This window comes from Chenopodium quinoa, unplaced genomic scaffold (genome assembly GCF_001683475.1).
Source record: "Chenopodium quinoa cultivar QQ74 unplaced genomic scaffold, ASM168347v1, whole genome shotgun sequence".
NCBI classification, from domain to species: Eukaryota; Viridiplantae; Streptophyta; class Magnoliopsida; order Caryophyllales; family Amaranthaceae; genus Chenopodium; species Chenopodium quinoa.
Window position 1 is genome coordinate 58,292 of NW_018745026.1, and position 27,877 is coordinate 86,168.

General features: G+C 33.4%; 2 protein-coding genes across 3 annotated transcripts; one reads left to right on the plus strand and one right to left on the minus strand.

Moving 5' to 3' along the window:
* Positions 1-8,459: 8,459 nt before the first annotated feature.
* On the minus strand, positions 8,460-22,085 carry LOC110709055 (retinol dehydrogenase 11-like). 2 transcript variants are annotated; one of them, XM_021887264.1, is made up of 9 exons: positions 21,724-22,085; positions 19,889-20,166; positions 18,766-18,886; positions 18,035-18,152; positions 15,625-15,761; positions 14,471-14,572; positions 11,162-11,254; positions 10,985-11,057; positions 8,460-9,197 (listed from the first exon to the last, which is right to left on the minus strand). In XM_021887264.1, exons 2-9 carry the CDS (start codon positions 20,155-20,157, stop codon positions 8,935-8,937), a joined length of 1,176 nt encoding a protein of 391 aa, XP_021742956.1. In that variant the 5' UTR covers positions 20,158-20,166; positions 21,724-22,085; the 3' UTR covers positions 8,460-8,934. The 2 variants fall into 2 exon arrangements, with proteins under 2 accessions (XP_021742956.1, XP_021742957.1); XM_021887265.1 differs by having other exon boundaries at positions 8,935-9,197; positions 19,889-20,161; positions 21,724-22,084.
* A 1,952-nt stretch (positions 22,086-24,037) lies between these two features.
* LOC110709083 (probable calcium-binding protein CML25) lies at positions 24,038-24,831 on the plus strand. The gene has a single exon (XM_021887300.1). It carries the CDS (start codon positions 24,162-24,164, stop codon positions 24,738-24,740), a length of 579 nt encoding a protein of 192 aa, XP_021742992.1. The 5' UTR covers positions 24,038-24,161; the 3' UTR covers positions 24,741-24,831.
* The last annotated feature ends 3,046 nt before the right edge of the window (positions 24,832-27,877 follow it).

Genomic DNA, 27,877 nt, shown 5'->3' on the forward strand with positions numbered 1-27,877 from the left:
TTGAATTCTTCTTTTTCTTTTGGGTCGAGTGATCTGATTCATAAACCGCCCAGACTTATTTTCTCTTTTTGCTCTCTTTAGCTTGCTGAGCAGACTGGCTCTCTTTTTGCTTGTTAGACTTTTTGGAGTCTGACTGATGACTGGACGAGCAAAGGTCGTTGGTGGAATAAAGCTCTCCGCCTCCATCAACACCTCTTGGAGGGTGAAGACCTTCTTCCGGACGAGGTCAAACTTAAAGGTTGACCCGTCCTTCATACCCTTGAAGAAGTCTGTGTAAGCTACCTCATCAGAGAGCCCTTGTTTTTTAATTCTTACCAGATTGAACCGCCTGAAGTAGGAGCGAAGTCCTTCTCTTTCTCCCTGCCGTATGGTGCTCAAGTCGAGACTTGTTTTCTTGGCAGGAATGTTCGTCGAGAAGTTAAAAGCAAATAAGAAGGCAAGATTCCTGAAATTAACAATACATCCGGCTGGGAGGTTGTCAAACCATTATTGGGCTATACCCCTTAAGGTAGCCGAGAAGCATCGGCACCACATGGCGTCTTACAACCTCTGCATGTGCATAAGGTTGGTGTAGGCCATGAGGTGATCCTAGGGTTGGTGGTACCATCATAGGCACCAACCAAGACATTCTTAACCTTAGTCAGCTGTGTCGCCTCGGTTATCTCCCTGGTGAACGCAGAGGTTTGTTCACCAAGTTTGAGCAGACGGAGTTGTCAGTCCAGGGGCTGGACATTATGTGCCACCCGACCTCCAAAGTGGGTCGGCTGCATGAATGGTGGGACATATTTCCCGTATGGCATTTGAGGCACATACGAGACTGACCCAATCATCTGAGGGCCAGTATTGACGGACTTGTCGCATGTATGGATCTCATGCAAGGATTGAGAATTCCTTTGTAGATGTATTTTTTAAGCTGTCTGGAAAGCTCGATGTAGAGGCTGACTCAGACAGCTCCTGGCTCCTGTTATGCTCGATGATGTGTCGAGCATCGAATAAGGTTTTCTTGCTGCCATCCGGCTAAACAGCTCGGATGGCCTTCTTTTTGTGCATCTGAGGCAGAAGGATCTTGGACCAGTCCTTCTCCTTTGAATGTGGAGTAGGCTGCCTTTCTCTGATTGACTTTCTCCTCTCAGCTTGAGGAGTCTTCTTAGCCGACTGACCCTTGCTGAAGCCAGCCATCCTTTTGTTGATCAGGTCCTTGGTTTCACCCTTCAAACTTGTCATGAATTTCATAAGTTTATCTCGGGTGACCGAAGCCTGACCCCTTGCCGTCTAGGTGTTCCCAGGCAGTGGTCCAGTAGACTTGTTAGGACCGGCTTTGTTGTTGCTCCGTTCCAATCTACCCTAGGACAGATGCGCTTAAAGATGGGTGACTCATCAGGGGCCACATAAGTTTCGACTTCACAGTCGTTATCTGTATCATGGTTCGTATGGACCTCCCCATCGATCGTAGGCCGGTTGAGATTAGGTGGCGGTACAAAATCTTGAGAACTATCTTAGAGGTACTCTCCCCACAGACGGCGCTAAATGTTTTGGGTGTTTTTGGTCCCTTAGGAGAGTTACGTCACCAAGACTGGTCTGGCGCTGTGTTTACTTGAAAAATACGGAGACTCCGGTTGGTAGGAGCTCCGCCTCCGACAATCAAGTTAGTATTGGTCGTAGGAGATGAAAAAGTGCGGACAAGGTAAAAGTGAGATCTTCTCGGATTCCGAGATCAGGTGTTTTCTCTGATGTGGGAGAATGTAGGGTTGTTGTAATAATTGTAGGTGTCCCCAAAATGGGAGATTTCTCTATTTATAGGGTCATTTGTAAATGTGCCCCTAATTAGGTCACTCTGACCTAATCTTGATGGGCTGCGCCGCATTGCGGCTTTCTCGGGATTTGGGCCCCGACGGCTATCTTTTCTCTTGAACTCTAGGAGCGCCACGTGATCAAATGAGGATAGGTCTACTTTGGCCTTATCTGGGGTTGACACGTATCATCTACTGGCTAGTCCACGCGGCATGGGTAATTTTTACCCAAAACAGATGATGAAGGTGGTTTCTCTAATATTGTGTGTGGTGATTATGATAAGGAATTCTTGTTGACTCACAATAATAAGGAGAGTGTGGGTCAAGATAAGTGGGTACTAGATTCGGCCGCTTTGATACATGTATGTTGAGACAAGGCGATGTTTGACACCTTACAACAAGAAGATGAGTTTGGGAACATCAAAATGGGACGTAACCTCAAAGTTGAAGGCATGGGTAGTGTGCGGTTGAGGTTCCATGATGATGTAGTTTGTACCATTTAAAATGTGAGGTTTGTACCTAGTGCACGTGCTAACTTAATATTGTTGAGAGAGATGACAAAGCACAGACATAGGTACGTTGGTAGTGAAAAGTGGTGTAAGGTGTACAGAGGCAACCGCTTGGTGTTGCAAGGTAAGAAGGTCAATAACAATATTTATTATTTGGAGGGTCGAGTAGTTCAGGACCACAAAAACAAGACCGTGACAAATTTCAAAAAGAGGGTCTGTTTTTGTGATGAAGTAGAAGTGTTTAGTGATTTGGGTTGAGGGAGGAATTTCTTGGATTAATCTCCCAAGTCACAATTCTGTAAGTATTATTATTAGTAGTAATAATGATAATGGTGTAAGAAAAATGAAAGAAAGAGGTGAATGCATATTGGACGGTTGGGTGAATGGAGTTAAAAGTCCAAGTTGGTTGAATGGAAGAGTAAATGTTGGTAAGACATTTACTTGTATTTGACTTTTGGGGTATTGAGTGTGTGGACTAAAAGTCCAATAGATGGCAGAAGGTTTGATGTGGAATAGCAGTCCACATTATATAATGGTTGGCAATGTAAGTATAAATTGATGTTCTTGCATTTGTGTAGCCGGTGTGTGTGAGAAGATAGACCACGTGCAGACACCAAATTTTGATCCCCTATTTTTCATACTTTTCTTTTTACTTTCAATTAACTAATAAATTTTGCATAATTTCATAATTATAATAACAGGTTTAATTTTACTAAACAATAACCGCAATAATTGGACATAAGAGACAAATCCAAGAAATGTTTATTTATAATTTCGGAGTATACAAAACCCTTACAATTTGTACTTCTAATTTACGAATAAAACACAATATTAATTTGAAGCACAACTCGAACCTTGTACACTCCGTGCCGGAAGTTTCAAGTCGTTATTTATTCATGATTATGAAGATCATTAACGCCATTAGTAGCAGCACTAACACCATAATCAAAGCTAAGTATAAATTTATCACTCGAAAATGCTCGTCGAACGGAGATGGAGATTGACGGTTTTGGTTTCCAGGAGCCATGGAAACCCAAGATGAAAAGGTAAGAGGTGTATTTTTTGGTAGATAAGGGGGGTGATTGGTGATTTCGGATAAAGGAAATCTCCCTTTTATAGGAAGTAAATCTTATCCGTATTTTTATCATATCCCAATCGTGTAATCGTTTGGTCTAAAAATAGTAATAATGTTATCTTTTAAAAAATAAAATAAAAAACAATGTTGTTACTACTCATATGTAAAAATTATTTCGTTTGGCATATCATGATCAGAAGTATTAAATATTGACCCTTTAATCTGTACAATTTTAAAACCATGACCGTTTCAATAGTATCACTTTCTAACTCCGGATAAAAGTTTAGTACTACTGATTTTATGTATCCTATTGTTAGTATTATTATTCTAATATTTTTAATCATTTTTTTTTTTAAAAAAAAAGGAAAACATAGATCATAAAAGACAAATTAGCATACTTTGATAATGCAAAAGCATGCATGTAATGCATGCATACAAAATCAATTACCAATGCACTAAAGTCACGGCTCCCCCCAACTTGTATTATTTTTATTTTTTATTTTTGTTTTGTTTTGTTTTGTTTTTGTTTAACTTATTTCATTGTAACATGTTTTAATCCCATCATTTTGCTTTGTTAATAACGTACTACTATTCCATTTTTCATCTTCTTCCTTCCTCACCAAAACACCATTACAGCTATATCTTTATGACTTACTTCTTTTCTCTGTTTCATACACTCAGAAATAACAAGTGTAAGTATGCATGTTATTTTTCTTCCGGGTTATTGCAATGAAGACAATATTTGACAGTGAAAGAGTGGCTCTAAGCAAATATACCTCTGCTATTATCACTCATTTGATATGTCAAATCCAGCCATGATTGTAATTTAGCAACGAGAATTATAAAATGGTGTGATATGACAATACGTTGTATCACTGAGCTGTGTTTCTTCCCAAACGGTAAGATGATATGACTATCCACAATCAATGGCAAACAACATTTTTCTCCTTGTTATTTTTTGATAAGTGGGTTTTGTAATAGTCTTATTTTTCTATGGTAAGTTTTATATACGAAGAGTAAGTGCTCTCTTCAAAGGAAAGTAGTACCAATTAACAATTGTATTAAAATTATATTAGTACTTTTAATTATTTTTAGTCATTAAAAATACTGTCATTTATTCAATCAAATTAGTAATTAAGTTTTGCATGAAGTAGTAGGCTAATTCTATTTGTCCTCTACCTCATTAAGACGAATTTTGGTTATAATTTCTACCTAAATCTTGTATTCGTATGTATTTATTTCGTACAACAATGTATTCTTTGTATTTTGTATTTTAGCTCCCATTTGCTCCGATATATATACCACCCACTCTTCACGAGAAGGGGCGCGAAAAAAAAGAGATCGAAGGGAACAGCTAAAAAAAGAACTCAGAAAAGAAGTCCAAATTATTTCGGCACTATAATTAGATATATATATTTAAAAAAATAATAAAAAAATTTTATTTTCAGTAAAAATAAGAGAATATATATATATATATATATATATATATATATATATATATATATATGTATAAATATAAAAATATATATATTTATGTATATATATATATATATATATAAATATATATATATATATATATATATATATTGTAGAAAGACTTGGCCTCAAATTAACTCAAGATAGCTACTCAAAGTCAAAGGTAATACCTTATTTCTTTTTATTTGTGATTTCATATTATTTTTTACATAGCTTTACTAAATTTTCTACTTTTGTGTTTTCCATAACCCCCTAGGGCACTATACGTGCCGGTTTCCTAATCTGAAAACCAAATAGAATTTGACCGTCTGCGAGCGAGTTTGAGCGTGAGTACACGTGGTTTGTTTGATTTTTTTTTTCTTGTATGTATCATCATTACGTAGAGTATGAAATGGAAGTAATGATAATTGTACAAAATGCATAAGGAAACTCTAAAGAATGAATGATGGAATTCTAGCAAAATACCATAATCGACCACTTTTTTTATGTAAAAAATCGTTTACATAATAAAATTAAGAAATAAAATTTTCACAGTAATCTTTTGTATTTAGGAGTGTATGAGACTTGGAATTTTATAAAAATAAATTTTAACCTATCCATAAAAAATCAGACATTAAGGCTTAGTAACACCACAAATTTCTTACTACAGGTCTGTCCATTTTCCAATTTTGACCAACATTTTTTTTAATAATAAAATTTGAATTGACTATCTAGAAAGTAGATTCCTTAAGCTTTGTAAATTGGGGTCACACGTTCTCATAGGATGAATACTCTATTTTTTTTATGATTTTTACAAAACAAGGTATTAAAATGTTAAACTGATTTGAGGTAATTTTTCCCAACCAAAAGTACTTTTTTATTTGGCATATCAAATACTTCTGAAAACGGAGAATTTTCTAGAGAGCATCTACATGTCTGTCCTTAACATACCATTAAAAGGATCATGCCAATTTAGAAGTATTTTGACCATTATCACCCAATTCCCCATGAACGTTCTAAACTAGAGTGATTTTAAAGAAAATTCATTATCTTTTAATTCTACCGTTGGATGAATCCCAATTTTTGATATGTTATAGAAGACTTGTATACCTTTTCAAAGACCTATCATATACCGTTATAACATAAGATATGGTATCCGAAAGATTAGGGAAATTTTAAACCCTTAAGAACTTTAAGGAAGAAGAGAATGAACATTATTATATAATTTGTGTCACCCTATTATATATACCTTTGGTAATTTTTTTTTAAATTTTTTTTTTTAAATTAAGACATTAAAGAAAGTTGTGAATTACTCATGCCTCAAATTAATATTAATCTCATATAATAAAGAGACACATATGTATCACTTCAAGACTGACACTCTTTTTTTTAAAAGTCTTCTTCATATCCTATGGCTATATGAAAGGAGCATTGTAAATAATTTATTTATGAACAAAATGCCTTACTTTTTAAAGAACTTTTGTTTAAGTTTTAATTCCATCATCGTTCGGAAGAGCAAAATTTCCTTATGCATTTCTTAATAAAGAGACAACTAACTTTTAATTAAGTAAAATATGGCTTTACATGCTTGTATCATTTTATTAATAAAATAAATCTTTCGAGTTATGGTTTATGGCTTACATTTAAATAAGAGGGTAAAATTGAATATTCAATCATGACAGGTTACAAGATGATTTATTTGCCACAGAGAATGATACTTTTAAAGTTTCATTATCTCTGATAGATCGCTTACGTAATCTAACATGATTAAGGTTTCCAATTCACTACCTATCATTTAGATATAAGCCATATGGAATATCCATTTTGCATAAGTCAATTTCATACAATCCAAATACATTTCCTTCGTATTCTTCTCGATTCATACCAAATAAGCCCATACAATCTCTTTTTGGAAGTTGGTCAACCCTAAATAAAGTTGTTAACTGAAACGCATTTTACAAACAAATCATTGTCCTCAAAGAAACTCCTATGGTGTCGCTGATTCTAGTGACTTCCTCTACCTTGATAAATTGACCTCCATCTTGAAAGCAAGATTGCTCAACCTCATTCAAATGACCCTATATGGATCGACCACCCCTCCCAAAAAAAAAAAAAAAAAAAAAAAAAAAAAAAAAAAAAAAATCTTGAAACCTCGTATGAAATTTTTGACCACGTATAAATGGATGTTCGTATGAACTACGTAGGGTTTTTGATTCGGGAGTGGATTCAAATCCCACAATGAACGGTACGTAGGACAACTTTAATGTTCAAACCCACCATATATCGTAAGATTTGTTTTACTTTTATTTTAAATTTGACTGTGATTGACAATGTGGAAACTTTCGTGTTTTTATGCATTAGTTTAAGGAAAAGTATATGAATAACCATAACCAATTAACAACGTACTAGTAAGAGCCTGTTCGTTAGAACAGAGGAAGAGACGAGTTCCAAACGTTCGATCTTCCTAACTTATACCTCGTACCTAGATCTCTAATTTTCCTAAGACCATACTTATATAGTGCCTCATCCAATGGAGTTGATGTCGTTTTCTATTTGAAAACGATCATAAACAAAAAGACCATCTCTATTTGGCAAAAATAGAGTGGCGACTCTATTTTTTTATTAGTCAAATTATCGACTTACGTGGGATTTTGACTTTTAATTTTGGTCAAAAAATGTATACCACACCACCAAAGTGAGATACTAGCAAGAATGCAGTAGTAGCAAAATACCTCTAGTGAAGGAGAGCAAAAGCTGTAGTAGTGAGGGAGGAAGTGACGGAGAAGCAAACACAGTATTAGTGTGAGGGGTATTTTAGGATTAGTATAAGTACCAACGTTAAATGGTACTTAGTGTAGACTATCCTAAAATACATTGTATCTAATATTATAAATTTATAATTGTAGTAGTGTTCATTGTACTCCCTAAATTATTGCTAGGGAAGTTGTTTCGTCTGTGGAGATCCGGACCGTGGTTTTTTCCCTCATTAAGGAGGGGTTTTCCACGTAAAAATCTTGTATGTTGTTTTCTTGTTGTTCTGTATTTTATTATTCTTACCGATTTTGTGTTTATCTGTTGCTCCGTCCCCAACAGACGGATGACGGGTAACCGTAAACAAAGGAATCATAGCGAGCGAGCAAGTAAATTTTTGGCTATGAAAAACTCCTAGGAAATTCGAAATGCCAGGCCGATAACGCCTGATATTTTTAAATTCCCCCGAAGAAGATTAAAAAATTTAGGCTTTTGTTCTAAATGTTTTGGATTTTTGTTCTCAATGCTCAAATTTCTTATAATTGGAAAAGTAACATAGTTGCATATGGGTTTAAGTTTTATCATCAACTCTACAATCTAAATATAAATGTGAATTACTTCACGCCATCAAGGTTGAAGCATATGTGAATTACTTCACGCCATCAAGGTTGAAGCATGTGTAGTATGAGTTGTGCCAAGAATGCCAAATAGTATTGTTTTGGTTGTTAAAGTTCTGTTATTTTTTTTTCTCTGGTTTGTAGATTTATATTACCATTGAAAAAAAAAAAAAAAAAAAAAAAAAAAAAAAAAAAAAAAAAAAAAACCCTGTTTAGTTGGTGGTTTGGAGGATCAGTATTCAATAGGATTTCTACCTATTTCTAAATCAAAAACCATAAAACTAGGAATCATTAATATATACGTAGTATATTCACAAATCACAACTAGCCAATTACAATGTGAGGACCAGGGATCCTTATAAGTTACAATCAGCAAAACATTTTCCATTAATCACCTGTATTTGACAGCAAAAAAATTATTAGTCATGAAGAAGTGACTTCATGATGCCCCTTAAAAAGTGAATTGCAAAGGATACACAACTTGAAGCTCACTCAACTTCCATCACATTATAGGCTGATCCTTGACTTTTTACAATACAATCTTCTGACTGATAATATTGTATTAAGTGTTAAAATTCACTTTCATTACCCAATACTGACAAGACGACAAAACCTCATCTCTGCTCATAACACAATGCCGTGTTGATCAGCTATGCTCATAAGGCCACAAGTATATAAGTACCAATACCAATACTAAGACCAAGCTGTCCTTTCGATTTGTTTTTGCAGGAAAAAACCTACTCCTGTTGATGACCATAGCGACATGTGACTTCCTCCCCTTCTATCAGCTTCTCAACAGCATCTGAAGGAAGACCAATCATCTCTAGACTCTTCTCCCAAACCCTGGTTGAAGTTCCAATGTTGTGTGCTTCTTCTGAAGGATTTGAAGGGCGACAATCCTGGGAAATGAAAGCACAAGTAGGCCATTCATCTGCCTTTAACAGCTCACAGTATTCTGGAATCTGAGGATCAGTTGCAGCAAAAAGGGTACTTCTAGAACCTGCAATTGTAAGAGTACCATTTAATTTCCAGATGGCAGTATTTTTTGTTAAAGAAATATTTTATGAGAAAGAATTAGGTTACTCAGAAATCAGACAAAAAACAAGTTTTTTCAGAAGTCTTCTGGCGTCTTCAGAAGCAAATTTCTTTTCACTTCAAATTTGTCTTCGCATTTACTACTCCGTAGTACATACATACTAATGAAGCTTATAGTCAAAGAACTTGAACTAGATTACAATGGACTACAAATTTAAAATGTGGATACAAAAGATAAGAACAATACTGAGATCAAGAATTTTTTTTTTTTTAAAACACAAGAATTCACTACACTAGTCACTACTATAAAAACTACTCAATTTGTCAAGGTTGATGATACCCTTTATTATTGATTATTCTTAACGATTTGAAGTTCAACCAACCATGGACAAGTGTCACAGTATCTGCAATGACTTGCCAAAAAAGTGAAAATAAGTAGGAGAAAATAGCTGGAAAGGAACCAGAGGCAGTGGGAGGAAGAGGAAATAGAGAGCGAAACAGCAGACAGTAAGCCTAGGCAGCCTACTTCACAAATGACAAAATAGTATTGAATTACAAACTCATAGCCTGAATAACTATGGATTCTGAAGGAGAGAATGAAGGAAGAGCTCCACCGGAGAGAGAGAGAGAAGACATGGAAATACAGGATGAAACAGCAGATAGTAAGCCCATGCAGCCTGCTTCACAACACAGTTTCAAATCACAATATCATAGCAAGAGCCGGGAGACGACAAAGAAATGCCAGCAAGTACAGATTCCGAAGGAAAGAAAGAGATGAGGGAGCAGTGAAGAAGAAAAGGAAATACAGGATGAAACAGCAGATAGTAAGACCAAGCAGCCTGCTTCACAACACAGTTTCAAATCACAATCTCATAGCAAGAGCCAGGAGACGATAAAGAAAAGCCAGCAAGTACAGATTCTGAAGGAAAGAATGCAGGAGCAGAAAATGCCCTTGAGAGAGAAGAGGCGGGTGGGGGGGGGGGGGGTGGGTGGAGCAGAAGCTCTTAAAGTTCTCAGACTTCTCACACGCCATTGACAGCTGGTGCTGGTTGGTGATAAGGAACAGACAAATGACTTAGTGACAGTGATGGCCTGGCAGTGGTGGTCCTGGTGGAGTCCTGAAGGGTGGTAGAGACGGGATTATATTACATAAAACTATTTAAAACCATATCATGTAAGCACTTAACAGTAAAACTAACAGCTTAATTCACTATAGGACAGCTGATTAGGTATTCAAAATTAGAATAATATACTAATATGTTAACTAGAAAAGAAAGACTTAAATATTGTTTCACAAGATAGAATTATCAAGAGCTAAAAGGGTAACATATATAATTTCCCAAAAAACTCCGCATATTCTTGTAGAGCAGCTTGGTGATATTCATACTATTTTAATATCTATCTGGCCCGTTTTATAGCTGGTTATTCTCAACAGTAATTTGAATAAATTTGCGTGCAACTTGACAAGATAGCATCCTAAATTCCATAGTTTTGCAGTCTCATTCCCAACAATTTAGTTATTTGTTTATTTTCCATAAATTTAGTGGTATTGGATGGTGATGAAAATTTGGGAAGAAGAGAAGGGTGAACTAGCATTACCAATTTACCAAGGTCATTGATTTTACTTACAAATCAATATCCAATATTATTCCCAGCACCACCATTTCAGCATGCAAGGTTGGTGACACAACAATGTTACTCGCAAAAGGACAGGCTCAACAGAAAATACAAGTAAAAAGTATGAAAGCCAACCTTCTTCGGGACTAAAAATGAAGTACGGTATCAGATGGTAAGCAGCTTGAACAATTTTGGAAAGATCTCTTGCCTGCAAGAAATCAGCGACTTACACTCCCTTTCTTTGTTTGAAGAGTGACAAAAATAAACAAACACATGGTCAAGCTGAGCTAAGAGTTGAGTTCATGTACTTACAACATTGGTATGAACAATGCCTGGCGAGACACAAACAACATTAATGCCAGATTCTGCTGGTAACCGTTTCTGAAAGATACTGCTAAACATGATCTGAAAGACACAAAACTGAGTCCTTGAGTAGCAATTAATTGTAATACAAATGCATGAAATATTATTTCAACATGCTCCATATAGAAATCCAATAACCTTAGTGTAGACACCCATTTGTGTCTCCCCAAAACCAAACCCGGTGATGAGTACCTTTCGCGTCGAATCATAATCGAATGAAGCGAAAGTGTGGAAAGTTTAGTGTTGCAGATAGTTTTAATTTCTTTTCTCTTCTCTCTGTTTTTGAAAACTTATTTTAAGAAAACAGCCAATCCAGTTAGGTTGGTCCATGATATGGGTCCAATAGTAGTGTAGTTGGATGGGGCTTGACAAGAGCTTTTCAATGATATATTATAATTTATAAGCCCAATTCCGATGAATATTGAGAAAGCTATGGCCAATTTACTAAACTGGGCCCGGTTTGAGCCTTATAAGCGGCCCAATGATCTAGGGGAGGGCCTAATATGATTTATCATTCCTAATGCAATTAGGAATGGTTTTAGTCTTCTAGAATCTTCTAGAAAGTTCTTTTCATTCCTAATTCAATTAGCATTGATAAATTGACTTTTGTTGACTTTTCAAAGTTTTAATTAAAATCAAATAGCATTTTCGAGGAAATTATATGATTTTATCCTCCAGTACGGCAAACTTATCTGATTTTCGAAAACGCGTTAAAAACAGGCTTGGCGCCTGACTCTAGGCATTGGCGCCTGGAACCTGGCGGTAGTGTTGGTGCCTGGCGCCAGTTAGCCAGGGTTTGCGCCAGCTCTGTTTTTTTTGTGCGTCAGACTCTGTTTTGTTTATTTTATCTTTTTGGCTGATTTTCTCTATAAATAACATTCTAAAAACTCCTTTTTCATTCACCAATTCTCACGAATATTCATCTACAATCAGTTTTCATTCGCTAATTCTCATCAAGATTTCCTTAATCAATTCTCTTATTCATCCATCTTTCTCCTTCATTCATCTCTTTCTCTTTTCTAAATTTGTTTTCACATACAAAATTCTGCATTCGCATGATGTAGAAACACCTAGCCATATTCGAAGTTGCCTTCGCCCTAGACGTGAAAGGTTTAATTTCTGAGGGTTTGGTCCCAAATCTCTATTTCAATTATTTAATTTAATTGTTTTGATTATTATTTTCCTTACAGTTACTAACGTATGTATTTTGTTATTAGAAAGTGATACGAGGCATCAAAGTAAGTGTTTTAATGGTTTTTATTGATATTATGATGTAGACATCATGCTTATATTGTTATTATGATATTCCTAGTATCATGTCTAGGGTAATTTTAATATTAAGTATGATTAAAAATATGATGCCTCCTATGTTCTTCCTAATGTTTATGATGGTTAGTATCATTTTAGGGCTAAAGATTTGATTTTTATTGCTTAGTGACATGCTATGGTTTGTTATTAATCTTGTTAGTATCATGCCTAGGATCTTGCTATATTATTATGCTTTAATATTAACATGAACATGATTATGATTATAATTGTTATAATTTATGATGATTATGAATATTATTATTATTATTTTGATGATTATTGCTTTATTTATGACGATTATTATTATGATTATTATTTTTATAATTATTATCTTGATGATGATTATAATTTTATTGTCATGATATTTATTTTATTATTATGTTGCTTGATTATTGATTGTTATTGCTTGATCACGCCTTTTATGCATGTTTAAAGGGAATTTGTACTTGTAATCACGCTTAATAAGATAATTAATAATCTTGTTAGGTTAATTTGATTATAATTCAAGTGATCGCCAATAATAGATTTATTTGTGCATTAAATTCAACCAACATAAATAAACAGGTTTAGAGTTAATCCTATTGATTACATGTTAATTAAAAAGCGCACATGAATACGATCAGAATAAAGTAGAGGCCTATTATTAGGGCAGATTCAATCTCATTTAGCTTGGATTTGTACCTTCATCTCCGAACCCTTATTTGGTTCTAGACCTTATAGAGTTGACGATCTCTTGGATCGTTAAGGGGTGTAACCTTCACCTCGTGAACGGTTTACAAGTTCTTAAAACTTGTTGGCGACTCTTTTGCTCTATCTTCTTCCCTTTTGGACGCCACCGTACTTTAGTGTATGATCACAGTGGGGTTAAAGCTAGGGGTTAACGCTTGAAATCTATTCCCTACACTTAGCTTACATGCTTTTCCTATAAGCCTCAGACCAACTAATTGAACCTTGAATTAAATCCCCACCAGAGTGCAAATAAAAGAAACAGGTGCAACAAAGAGCAATAATATCACAAACCCAACATATAAGGATTACATAAGGGTTTTAGAGTCTAAGCTCTCAATTTTCTTCATCCTGCTAAAAAATTATTGACCAAAACACATAATCTTCTATCAACATATCTTGTAAAAGTTTTATAATTTTGTTAGACATAATTTGAGGAATAAGATGAGAAGTTGTTAGAAATTAATAAGGGAAAAGAAAATCATAATTGTCTAAGATATAGGAAAATACAGTAGGCAAAACTGATCCATACACGACTACTTGAACCAAAATACCCGACCCTATGGTCTGCCCAGTATCATTATTTCTCCCTGGCCCATACCCGACCTGACCCAATAATAAATGTACCCAATAATGATTAATTTATTAATATAAGCTTATTATAATAGAGCAAAAAATGATCTGAACTGACCTAAACTTAAACCCGAACCCAAAATCTGCCCAACGTGTCTAACCTTATAATGAGCCGACCTATATTGTTCCGAACCAAACCCGAATTGAATAACTTGATAGCCACCTCTATAGGAGTAGTGAGAAAGAAGGGTAAGATGAATATTAATGAGAGTTTATTTTAGTAGTTTTGCTTTTTAGGGGAGACCAATCCTCTCAAAAGCTTGTATTTTATCAGTAGTATCAGTTGTTATACTAAGGCAAAGCCATTGTTAATTTTATGACTAACATTTTTCAGAATAATGTCTACTATCAACTTTGTGTCTACAACGATGAAAATGAATAAATAAGCAACAAGACCGATACTTCACTGACGTCTGAACATGAAATTGTCTCCAACATTGTCAACAATAAGACACAAAAGGTGAATATCAACAGCAAATATGATAACTGCCGACTCACGAATTTATATATATATATATATATATATATATATATATATATATATATATATATATATATATAAAGTAAATGCAAATAAGAGTTTAAGTAAACCTGAGCAAGTTTGCTGCTTGAGTATCCCACCAAACTTGTAAATTTTCTCTTTCCGGTAACAACATTCAAATCTTCAGGGTCAACAAAACCAACAGAATGCATCTACAAGAACAAATTGCAAAACATAAGTCAGGGAAAGCACTCGTACACCTCTCCAGCAAAACTTATGAGGATAGCAGCTCCAACAGGTGAAACACAGGTCCATGGGTCATAAAATCCTCAATGAGACTATTCAATCAATATGGTTACAGATGGCGAAGAAAAGATTCAGAGTGTGTTTATTCACCTAATTTTTCATTATCCAAATTTATCTTATCTTAATTAAACTTATTTTAACTCCGGAACTTATTAGACCTTATCAGAACTTATTTAAGTTGGGATTTGAACTTGGGTAACCCTCATCAACCCTTATTAGAAAATTTTCCCGAACTTATCTGAAGTGAATGAGATGAATAGAACAGACCCTTAATTAGTTGCCCAAATAAGTAAACTTACCAAAACTACAGTTCTCATCTACAATTTAAAATGCCGCTCTCTATTAAAGCACGGTTTACTACTATAATAACAGAAAAATATGACAACATGCATGACAAATATTCCCAAAAGCCTATGTGTTTAGTGTAATTAGACCAATTAAGAGTAATGAACTGATTCAATAACACTTTGCATGATGGACCAATTAGTTTTTAAGAAATTAGGTAGTGGGTATTCTTTATGGTTTTCCAATTGAGGTGAGAGAAAGTGGGACCATAATGCTATAAGGGAGTAGAGATGAGGAGGAATTGGAAAACATTATCAAATCATGTGAACCCAATTCAAAGGAAAAATGGAAAGTTCTTTGTGCGTTTTTTTTTTTTTGGAAGGGAAGTTCTTTGTGCCTTTGTGGGATGGAGATAGTATCAATTTATAGAATATCAAAAGCATAGAAATTGAGGCAATCTTATTAAATCTCAATATAATTCATCTCTAAACTAATTTCAAGACCGAAGGTGCAGTCAATCATGTGTAGTTCCAGAAGATGCAGTATGCAATCATGTTCTAATTTTTTACCCACAATTATTGTCTGATGGACTCAGGGCAAATCCAACAATCAATCATAGCCTGATATATACTCATTATCCAGACAAAAGTATCAAAGATATCTTAAAACTTACCACGGAATTCACATTGATTATGCGACTTGGAGAGCCTCTAATAAGGGAAGGCAAAAGCAACACCGATAGCATTGCTGGGGCCAAGTGATTCACTTGCATGTGTTCTTCATTACCATCCTTTGAAAATTTTTGTGGCTCTGTATCAACAAAAAATATTCCCCATAAAAAGAAGAATGAACTGAACTGCGTGATTTAAAGCATCAAGTACAGAAATACAATCAAAATTAATTTAAAAAAGAAGTCAGAGGCAAATACGTTATAAAGGACACCCAAAATTAATGACTTGACATATTTTCTTGAGAAACAAGCAATTAGTAATAGTATAACAATAGCAGCTTCCATTAGCACCCTCAAGCAATTCTATATATGTAGTGGCAAATAAGTTATAAAGGACACCCAAAACTAATGACTTGATAGGCAAAACAAATCACATGATCCCACAATTATGAGCATTACTAATAATCTTCTCATTTAGCATCTTGTCTAGAAAAAAAAGCAATAAATAATAGTATAGAAATAACAGCTTCCATTAATACGCTCAAGCAATTCTATTATGTAGTGGCAATGTCAAAGGACTCAAAACCATATCAAAATTCTGTTCATTGGTGAAACATAGAGAACTGTCAGTTAAACTTTTTTTCTTCTAGCCCATTACTCAAATAAGCACTACATCAGTTACATGTCCTTTAATATATCAGTTTTTTCTTTTTTGACAATTTCGTGTTTTAAAGGAACTTCTTGATTCATTATTACTGAAAGCCGGTTTGGTATAGTGGTGTCCAGTGACTGTTGGCTGCTAAACCTCCTGCTGTTGTGGCTGAAACGAACATATATGTATTGTATAATGGTTCCTTGTGCTGGAGAATATAGAAAAATCTCTCACAAGTTCTCAGTGAATAATGATGTTGTCCAGAAAATCAAGGGCTTTGTAGCATTTGTTTAACAGTTGAGTTCAAAAAAGGCAGACTGCACTGGGCCAATGCTCCCTATAGGCTTTTCAAGTTCCTTGAACTGGAGCTCGAAAAGCAAATAAAAAAATTAAAAAGAAAAAAAAAATGTCACAGCCAAAGGGAAAATCAACTGAAAACACTGGAAAGTAGAGCCAGGTTGGATGTCTTTAGATGGGTGGAACTCCAGACTTCTCACAAGAATGATCTAGGATAAACTGATCTTTAGTGTTACTTTGAACTTGAGTGAACAAGGTGTTTTCAGTAATATTCATTGGTTGTAACGCAAGGATGCCTTCCTCTGCCACAACACACATCTCAAGCGATTGCACTTTTTCATTATAGAAGAATTGTATTAACCTTACCAACTTAGTCTTCACACTAAAGTCACAATATTTTAAGTGACAAATATGATGATAAATTGTTATTTTGGATTAAGGCTTTGATTAATTAATTAGTGGCTGCCAAATTGCCAACTAGTTAAGTTAATTAAAGTCTAAGGGCATGGTATCTGTTTGGATTCCCTTTCTGAAGGAGTGGTAGGACCCACCTATTCAAGAAAATTACTAATATACTCTTGCTACAAATCTCTGGCTATACCTCAAACTGACAGAGCCCATTTAAGGGCCAACTCCACTTGATTCCATACCCTACAATTACCCATTATAATGGGAAATACCCCCACAGTTTCCTATGCATAATCAATTGTTGCATCATATTCAGATATCAAAAACTGGAGAATCGGATTCTCTCTACAGACCATTTCAGCGTCGAAGAGGGTTTCTCAGAACAGCCCCAAGGTAGCTCACTCTTCACTTTAGCAGGACTTGGTTCGACATTTCGACCCCCTAGATGGGTACCCCAGCCACATTTTTCGAGTGTTTCTTCTCAGAAATAATACCCATATAATCCCATCTATGTTATATGCGCTCTCACTGCACTAAGAAAAATAAAATTGTTATTCTATTTATAAGATGTGATAGGAAATAGTTGGGTTTTTTTTTAATTGAAAAAGTAAATATGATAGAAGATACGAGGATTTCTTTTACTAAATGTGAGAGTGTAGGGCCTTATCTTTTAATGGTGGGAGTGAGATTTATTATATTAAAAGTGAGACATTTCCAAAAGTAAAGTGTAAAAACTAATTAAGGATACATGAGAAGGAAAGTGCAAAAACTTATTTGGGATAACTGAAGTAATACAAGAAAAATGAGAATGGTGATCCAACCATAAGAAAAGTTCTCCGTATAGAAGGAAAATGCAAAAAATTATTTGGGATGAAAGAAGTAATTCAAGACAAAAGAGAATGGTGATACAACCATACAAAAAGTTCTCCATATACAAGAAGGTTGCTTTCCTCGAAAAAATACACGGAAACAGATGCAGAAAAGCAAGTAGATGAACAAAATCATAGAAAAAAGCATGACAAATCTCAATGGAAAGGATATAATGAGGAAACAAACCTCCAATGGAGAATATTCCAGCATTGTTTATTAGTACATGTAAAGGTCCTGATCGTGCATTCCATGATTCTGCAAATTGTGCAACAGAGTCCAAAGACAGCAAATCAAGTTCCATAACCTACAGAGGAAAGATTAAAAAGATATCTTTCAGGAACAAAGTAGTGTTGGATGTATATTGAGACTCCTATGGTTTTTCTTCCCCGTTCATAGGGAATTAAAAAAAAAAAAAAAAAAAAAAAAAAAAAAAAAGGCATGTTTTATTGTTACTTACAAGTTAAGATCACGGTACATGCTAAGGATCAATATACTACCTCCGTTTTTTTTTAGCTGACATGTTTTGACTTTAGCACTATTCACACTCTATTGACCGTATTTTGTGATTTATACATTATATAAAATACAGTCATGTGGGGTCTTGTTAGATTCGTTACGGTATATATTTTCTAAATATCAAATTTTTATAATTTTTGCTTATCAGTAACCAAAGATATCAACGTTTGGATTTGTGACTATAGAAACGTGTCAACTAAAAAGAAACAGAAGAAGTAATCATTTAACACATATTCAGCAACAACAACAAAATATTTTCTTTTTTCAATAAGGAAAACTATGAGAAAGAATTACACTTCGCAATGTCTCGCAACAAAATGGGTCGCCAACTCTGTTTAATAAAATAAATGAGGTAACAAAAACAAGAAACATCTAAGACAAATCTGACAAGTTCTTGGTACCTCAATATTTAAAGGAAGGCCTTTCCCAGACCAATCAATTTGCCATTTTTGGATCAGCTCATGCGCAGCTTTAGGATTCCTTACAGCCATGACGACATGTGCACCAGCCTCTGCCAGTTGCCTATATAATTTTAACAAAACAATCACATAACAAGGGGTAAGAAAGTGATTTATAGCTCATTTATTAACTCATTCATATAGTATAAGAACAGATGTTCAAAGTACTGTCTAGAATCAAACAAATCCAATATGAATGACTATCTAACACCAAATATCACCAATAATAGAAGATTTCCACAGTCTCACCTCCATCACTTAACTCTTCATTGCCATTTCCCTTCCATCCGTGTCATCTTACCACAAATATGTTGCATACAATTGAAACAAAAGGATATTACTTATAGCATAGGACTAGGGGACTCAAACAGTGAATTAGTCATAGCATTTATACCTCATTGTCTTAGAGAACAATTCCTTACAACAAGAAAAGCAACCTTATTCATAATCCTACCACATTGCAACTTTCTTATGTACTTGCTAAAGTGGAAGCACTATGTGTTGAAATTATGCACAGCTAAGAGTAATACTTCCTCTGTAAGAAATGTCAAAATGGAAAGTGTTGCAAGTAATTAAAAATTTCCAAAATTGGAAAGTGTTGCAACTAAAAAGAAAAGCAGGAAGTATATTTGATGTCTAGTTCATAGAACTAGCACATCTTCCAAAGGATATACACCTAGAAACCAGGTAAATAACCACAAAAAAGCCAACAGTTGAAGCATAGTAGATATCCAGGTTTTGCTTAAATCAATGTCAGTATGCAATAACCACAAGTCCACAAGTACAAGCATAGTAACCATCATAATTGTGAACAAAAGACTTGATTTTATAACATACAACATAAGACAGCACCAAGTAGCCATCAGTAATAAATTAAGGACTTAATTTTATACTATACAGCATAAAACAGCACCAAATACAGCATAAATTTCACTTCAACAAACCTAAATAAAATCACACCCCGAAATAAAACCCAACAACCGAAATCTCCGAAACCCAAAGTTACAACAATTGAATTCGTAATAAGAAAGAAAATCACATAATAAAAACATAAAAAAAAAGAAACCTGGCAATTTCCCGACCGATGCCACTGGTGGATCCAGTAACAATGCAAGTAAGATTTTCAATGGGAGGCAAAGGCATAGGATTTTGAAGATGACTAGCAGAAATACGCTGAAATAGCATCTCAAAAATCACATCATACCACCCTTTAAACCATTCTATCCATCCTAATCCCTTCTTCACTTTTCCATTTCCAGCATTATCATTTTTACCATTCTTCAGTTGTTGCTTCTCTGCATTCTCAGGCCCGTCAGAAGAACTTTCCAATTTCATATTTCTGTCCTAACATCCAAGGGTTTTGCAACATATTAGCAACAAAATTTGACTCAATTATCATATTAAATTCTTCTCACTATATAGCATATTCCAGCATTTTGGTAATTAAATTATAAGTTTATAACCAACCTTTATTAAATAAGTGACTTGATTTTAAAGGGCGCACAAAGGCAGAAAAGTCCTTGGAGCCAAGGCGCAAGGCACGCGCATTTTGTAGGTGAGGTGCACTTTATTTACTACCTCCGTTTCTTATTATGTGCAAAAAAAGGTATTATTTGTGAGACACAAAATATTTCTTCATAATAAGAAACGGAGTAGTATATATCATAAAATTAGGAATTTCTATTAAATAAGTCTAAAAACAGAATTTTAGAAATAATAAAATGGATGGATCAGAGGACCAACTAACATAACTATATCTATCTTTGTACGACTTTCTTTATGAGGGAGAAGATAAAAAATATAGATAAATAGATCTTCATAGATGTATAATGATATTTCCATTTTTAGACTAGAAATCGGTCTTTTTCTACGTAAGGACATGGAAATATTACTATTTTTAATAACTGTTTTTGTTATTGAGTGACAAGATAAAAATAGGGGTAAATTAAAAAAAAATAAAAATATTGGGTCCCACAAGTTCAACATTCTATAAGTTGCATATGTAGGGTATGTTTTACATGAGCTGAAATCTACTTAATCTGGCCGGACGTTCAAAGTATCAAGAGTTCATAGATCTTTAGTCCTGATTTCCACATTTGTGCTTGATAATTACATGAAAATACATGCAAAATAAAATACTTTCAACTTAATTTTAAAGTCTAATACAAGTACTAGGTTTGTCATAGTCCAATAATCGATTAATTTGAATATATTATGTCTTAGACATGTCAATATGGCTACTATTCTGAATTATCTTTTTCTATCATCCTCTCTCACAGGTTTAAAAACTAAAATTGATTAACTGATTACGAAAAACCATTCTAGCCTCCAGAGAATAGAGTCATCTACTTCAACCTTCCATCTTATATATGTACTACACTACTACGCATTCCATTCAAACATTGTTCCTTGATTTCGAGTGCGCCCTTTGTTTAGGAGCTACCTTCATTAGATTTTGCTAAATGGTTGTAATTCTCTCATTCGAATCACTCGGAAAAATATGAACAAGGACTTCATGATATTGGTAAATGGTTGTAATTCTCTCATTCAAATCACTTGAAAAAATATGAACAAAGATTCCTTCATGATATTTTGCTGAATGATGAACTATTGAGAACAAAATTAAAATCGAATTTGACTAAATTCAGTACAGTTTCGAATCTCTTTCATTTTATCTATAATCGCCTTTAATTAAAGAATAGATCCTTGCAACACATTAGCAACAAAAATTGACACAATCATCAAACTAGGCTAAAAAATACATTAAATTTCTATAGTATTATTATTATTAAACACCAATAGTTCAACAATCCAACTTAGAAGAACCCTAAAATGACAATCAAATTAACGATCAACAGTTGAATTGATATTCGATGATTAATTGAAAAAAAAAAATGTCACCTGAGAAGCTGCTTCAATGGAGAATTCAAGTGCGCTTCAATGGAGGAGGGAGAGAGAGGAATGCAGCGAGGCAGCGCCAACGTGGAATCTTAGTTGAGAGTGGTTGCGGACCAAGCAGGTGAGGAACACTGGAGTACAGTCTGTCGATTTTTAGTTTTTTACCCATTTAAAAAAAAAAAAAAAAGTTTTACTAGTTCAGTAAAAATCAATAACTTCATACTCCATCCGCGTTTTTTTTGAAGTATTACACTTTTCATTTCCGGCCGTATTTTTTTAAATATTACACTTCTTTTTTTGGCAAAAAGTTACATTAAAATATTATATTTCTCCTATCATGATCTCCACCCAAACCCACAACTACTTTTTTATTATATATTTCCTCTCACATTCATTACTTTTCAATAAACTATTAACCTCATTATCTTTCTTTTACAATTTTTTAATACTCCGACTACCCCACTTAATTCTTATTTTATTTAAGCCAATTAAATTGCCTAAAACTATGTGTCGGTCAAACTGTAACACTTAAAAAAAACACGGAGGGAGTACAAGATTTGTAACAGAGTTCAGTAAAAAATTATTTTAGTTCATCAAAAATAATTTTGTTCACTAAAATTAATTTCACGATTGCTCATTTGGTAGCTCGATGGAAACCAATGTTAATTGCGAACGTATTTGTATAGATGATTTTCCCCGTAGCTTCCAATCTTTAGCGAATACCAATAATCAATAACTTTAATACTAAAACAGATACCAGGATTGACACGTGTCAGCACTTGGTGCTGTTTTTTCTCTCCAAAACTTCCCCTTCCTTTTTAATCTTTTTTAGATATTTGATACAAATATTATTCCATATTTTTTATATAATCTTTATGACAAATATATTCTTTTGTTATGTGGTGTTCATAATTCTTTCATAAACATTTACCTAAAATATTATTCCAACTTATTATTGATCATCTTTTAAAAGGAGTATTATTGAATTTGCCAAAAAAGTAACAATAAATTAGATTTTTCTAAAACATTATTTCAATTCATTTTTAAGTATCTTTCCAATAACTTGAAACGAGTCTTTTTTTGGGCAATGCATAACCGACCCATGATCACTTTTAGTAGTAACACAAGATTTTGAGACCTTTTACTTAAGGGAGAAATTAAATAAGATATTATTTATCTAAAATCTTCGAAAATATGGTGGAGAGTATAAAATAATGGAGCCAGAAGTAATATTAACATTATAATTAATGAATTATCATTATAGTTGTACAATAGATGGGTTCATTAGAAAATAATAACAATTAAATATAAAAAAAATCTATTCTTGGTATATTGATTTGAAATCTTATGAAACAATACTAACTGAGTTAATTTACTGTTAAATATTTTTTGGAATTTTTTCAACTTATAATTCTTTTTTAATGATTTTCTTCCAAAAAAAAATGATAGAGACATTATCAATTTACCTAAGTGATTTTTTTTTTAAACCTCCTAAGTGAAATATGAGATAAAAATTTAATGAAAAAAGTAAATAGAAAATAGGAGAAAGAATATTTAGATTTCCTCATTAATGTGCAAGCTCTAGAGATGTTCAAATTGCCAAACGTTTTTATTTTATTTTTATCTAAAACTAACATAAGATTATATATTAAAAATTTTACTTTGCCTTTTAATACTATAGATTATGACACTATAATTTCTATATATTTTTTGATGTGTATGTTTTATCAAATTTTATTTGTTAGGCATAATTAATTAATTTTAAAAATTAAATTGGAACTAATGTGCATGACACGGGTCTTAAGCTAGTTCATTTAATATAATTCTCATTCCCTGTTTTTCAAAAAAAAAAAAAAAAAAGTTCAGCAAAATAATGTGAAGTGAACCGGGCCTAATTAGGGCCTAGTTTTCAGTTTGTTTAAGAAATTCTCATTGAAATTAATCAAAAAAAATAAAATTGTCCCAATGTAATCGTTCGACCAATAATATTAACTATTGAACAAAGTATATGGAAAAAAAATAATCAAATTAAATCTTATTAGATTCGTCTTATCGTGTATTTTTAAAATACGTAACCGCTCATAAATTTTGTTAGTACACATTTAGTGATAATTAGCAATTAGTGAACGAGAATTTAAAATTCTAATATGAATATTTCTGGTCTGATTTGAAGTTCAATACAAATCACACAATTATATATATCCAAAATTAGGTTCCTCAACAATAGAACAATAGGAAAAAGTCAATTACTAAGATTTATTTTGTCAATTCTATTTTAAATTGTTATTTTTTTTAATTATGAGCAAGATTACTTAAAAAGACTACAAATTTAAGATCTCAATCTCTCTTTCCTATTCTTTCCCTTAGTTGATCCCAACATTTTTTGTCTTTAATTTTCAATTTTCATAATTAAGCAACCATTTGAAAGCAAATTAACCGTGATGGGTTTTGCGCAAACTTTTTTCAAAAAGAAAAGGGGGACCAACAATAATCCTGGAGATGCAAATTCTAGCCATGAAAATCCTTTATTTGAACCTTTCTCATCATCATTTCGCTCACAAAATACAAATATTGAGGAGCTTGAACATGTTTTTAAGAAATTTGATGTAAATGGTGATGGAAAGATTTCTTCGTCGGAATTAGGATCTATCATGGGAAGCCTAGGCCAACAAGTGACCGAGGAAGACTTGCAAACAATGATCAAAGAAGTTGATGCGGATGGTGATGGATTCATTGATTTCAATGAATTTGTTACTCTTAATACAAAAGGCATAGATTCAGATGAAGTTCTATTTAATTTAAAGGAGGCATTTTCTATATATGATGCCGACGGAAATGGGAAAATTACAGTTGAGGAGTTGCAAATGGTGATGAAGAGTTTAGGGGATGATTTTTCTCTAAGTGAGTGTAAAAGAATGATTAATGGTGTTGATAAAGATGGAGATGGAACCATTAATTTTGAGGAATTCAAAGATATGATGATGATGGGTGCACGTCTTAATACAATGACTATAGATTAGTACATATAAAAAAAAAAAAAGACATCAAATTATTCACCTTTGAAATAGATCAGTTAGATAAGATATATGTTTTCTTGTATTAGCCCTTAGTTTAACAACCAAACTTTTATAACATTGATTTTTTTTTCTTTCAAATAATTACGTTCAAATGATTATAACATGTGATGAATAGAGTTTTTGTAATTAAGAAGTATATGAAATATAATATTTTATGATACAAATCATTTTGAGTATTCCTTTAGTCATGCATAACATATTATTTCTTGTAATTAATACTCTTTTTTTAATTTATATGTGAATTGGTTTTTTATATGTAATTAATTTAATCTTTTATAATCTACGTGCAATTTATATTTAACGAAATTGCAATGTTTTTTAGTGTGAATAAAATAACATATACCTATAATAAAAATGACTTTGTTTTAGGAAAAATATGTTGTTTGTTACAAACATATCATTAATCTGAAAGTATTGAATATTAGTGTAATGACTATAGGGAAACAATAACATCGATCAATGTACTTATTTCATTTCTTTCGCAATGTTCAAGGAAGTCTTTTGAATTTTCATAAATATCAATTTTTTTTTACTTTCTTTATAATTAAGGCAAAATTACAATCATTGACACCAACTATGTGAAGTATTGCAATTATTGACACCAACTTATATCTATTGCTAAATTGACACAAACTTGCTATAAAAATTACAAAATTGTCATAAATGACACTAAACTACTAAGTTTACGTAACTTTTAACCCTTAAATAAGTATAGAATTCCTTTTCAATAATCATTTGCTTCAAAAAGTTCTTGATGTATTAGAAAGATAAGATTATATAAATGTCATATGTAGAGCGTTATTGAATGTTTTGTGCCTTTAATGTCAATTTTATTCGTTTTAGGCAAGTTGGTGTCAATCTAACAAGTGACACAAGTTTGTGTCAATATTTGCAATATATTCTTAACTTGGTGTCAATGAGTGCATTTTTTCCTATAATTAATTGTATACAATTTTACATTGAAACATTAAAGGGCTATAATTTTGTGCATTTATAGTATCTAATTAATGTTTTCACGAGATCCTCTAATAACCATCCATGACCATAATTTCAAGCTTCTTTCCTACATGGTACATTCTCACTATCCCAATCCTCTGCATTAATAATAATATGCTAAGTCAAATATTAACGTACATTTACATTTACATCTTTCCACCAAAAGTCATTCCACCTTATTTCGTTCCCATAACTACTTAAGCATAAACTGCTCACAAAACTGCATTCATACAAATTAACTCAAGCTTCTATCCAGCACCAATCCAAGAGATAATTAACTATAAATGGGTTGCCAAGCCCATTGTAGTTTGAGCTTAATGTTTCCATTGTCCTTCATGTGCTTGATCAAAATCAACCTCTTTTACTTTACTTTTATTTGGTTTAAACATTTAGGTTTACACAAGAGCTCTGTAGTCGTTTCATCTCCTTCACTCTCTCCTCACTATGTCATCTCCATCCGCCCGATTTTTCCTTTTTTCCTTTTTTCACCACCAACCAAACTAGTATTTAAATCTACATTGTCATCTAGGTTCTCTCTACTATGCAGTTTTGCATAGAGAGAGTAGGAGTATCTACCCCTATAGACAGGGAAAGGATTGCCACATCAAACTTACATTATCTAGTTCAGTGTCCCCAACCCCTATATAATATATAATAAGGTGCTTCACCTTTCTTCCTAAGAGCTTCTTCCTCGGGTGGATATTCCTTCCCCCATACCTCCTTCTCCATGTCCACATTTTCCATCCCCCATTTCCAGCCTCATGAATTCCCTCATTATATTCCTTCTTTAGCTATGCTTTCTTGTGCTCTTTTTAGCGGATGATAAAGTTGACTTTGTTAAATTGTTTACCATGTGATGAAGAATAGTTTTCTCGGCGCATGGAGATCTTAATAAATTTCTTCGTGCATTCAACCTTTCTTTAGAGAGGCTTTAAACCACATTCCCCACCCTAAATCCCTAATCATTGGCCTATATGCTCCTCAAGTTCGTGTATACATTCCTTTCCACTATGCCCCATTATCCCACACATGAAGCAAAAGATTGGGAGTCCTCATTTTTTTTGAATTGGATTGTTATAACGTTCTCACCTCTATTTTTCACATTTTGTGTATAAGAGTTTGTTAGCATCCAACATCGCCTTCATTCAACTAATTTGGTTAATATCACAAAAAAAAACTTTCTCTCACTAAAAGAGAGCTTATCTCTCTAGGAAACCAGAGCCCCTTTCCCAATACCTTCACCGTCTTCTGCCATCAAATTCAAAATAAAAAAAAAATCTCGTTTTAGAATCAAGGTTAGTGGAATCTTTGTAGACTCATGTTCTTTAGCCGTTAGATTTCTTACTTGAATCGAAATTCATGATTTACGTTTACAATTTCCCTATTGCCATCTTTCCCCTTTTCAATTAAAATGTCAGAACCTCAATTGGCCGACAATCGAAGCTAGAATTCGTCGGATTATAAATCCCAAGATTCCTTTACCTTCATCTAGTTCTTGGCAGATTTGTGAACTATCGTCAATTTTCTGTGAATCGAATGCAAGGTTGGGTTTCAAACCAGTGGTTAAAATTTGGGGAAATCATAGTCCAGAAGTTCAAATAAAACCTTTCTGTTTCTATCTGAAGATGCCCGAGATAGAGATGCTATGTTGGAGCAGGGTCGATGGCATACCAAGTTGCTCTCCTAGTTTTTCAATCTTGGACTCCAAGTAACTCAATTAGGGATATAAGTTTTGACAAGGCTGATATACGGGTACATCTTGATGATGTGCCTTTGAACTTATGCAATATATATGTTGTTAAACCAATGCTTCCTTTGGTTGGGAACATTTTGTGTACTGATGGTCCTCTACCAGGTTTGATTAGATATGTGATAAGAGTAGTACTCCAAATTCATATTTTTGAACCGTTGTTACCGGGTATCTATTTGGACATTGGAAACTTCGAGTTTAAGAGGATTAATATTAGATATGAGAACTTCTTTATTTTGTGCTCCGAGTGTAATAAGGTTGGTCATAAACAGAATATTTGTTCTTTTCCTCCTTTTATGCCTAGTTATGTGGTTGATAACTTTGGGTCGTGTAA

Coding starts and splice junctions, on each gene's coding strand:
- LOC110709055 (XM_021887264.1), bottom strand. CDS start 20,157: ATGAAATTGGAAAGTTCTTCTGACGGGCCTGAGAATGCAGAGAAGCAA. Junction 14,573..15,624: donor TAATCAATGTGAATTCCGTG/GTAAGTTTTAAG, acceptor TTGTTCTTGTAG/ATGCATTCTGTTGGTTTTGT. Junction 11,255..14,470: donor CAAGCAGCAAACTTGCTCAG/GTTTACTTAAAC, acceptor TGTGTCTTTCAG/ATCATGTTTAGCAGTATCTT.
- LOC110709083 (XM_021887300.1), top strand. CDS start 24,162: ATGGGTTTTGCGCAAACTTTTTTCAAAAAGAAAAGGGGGACCAACAAT.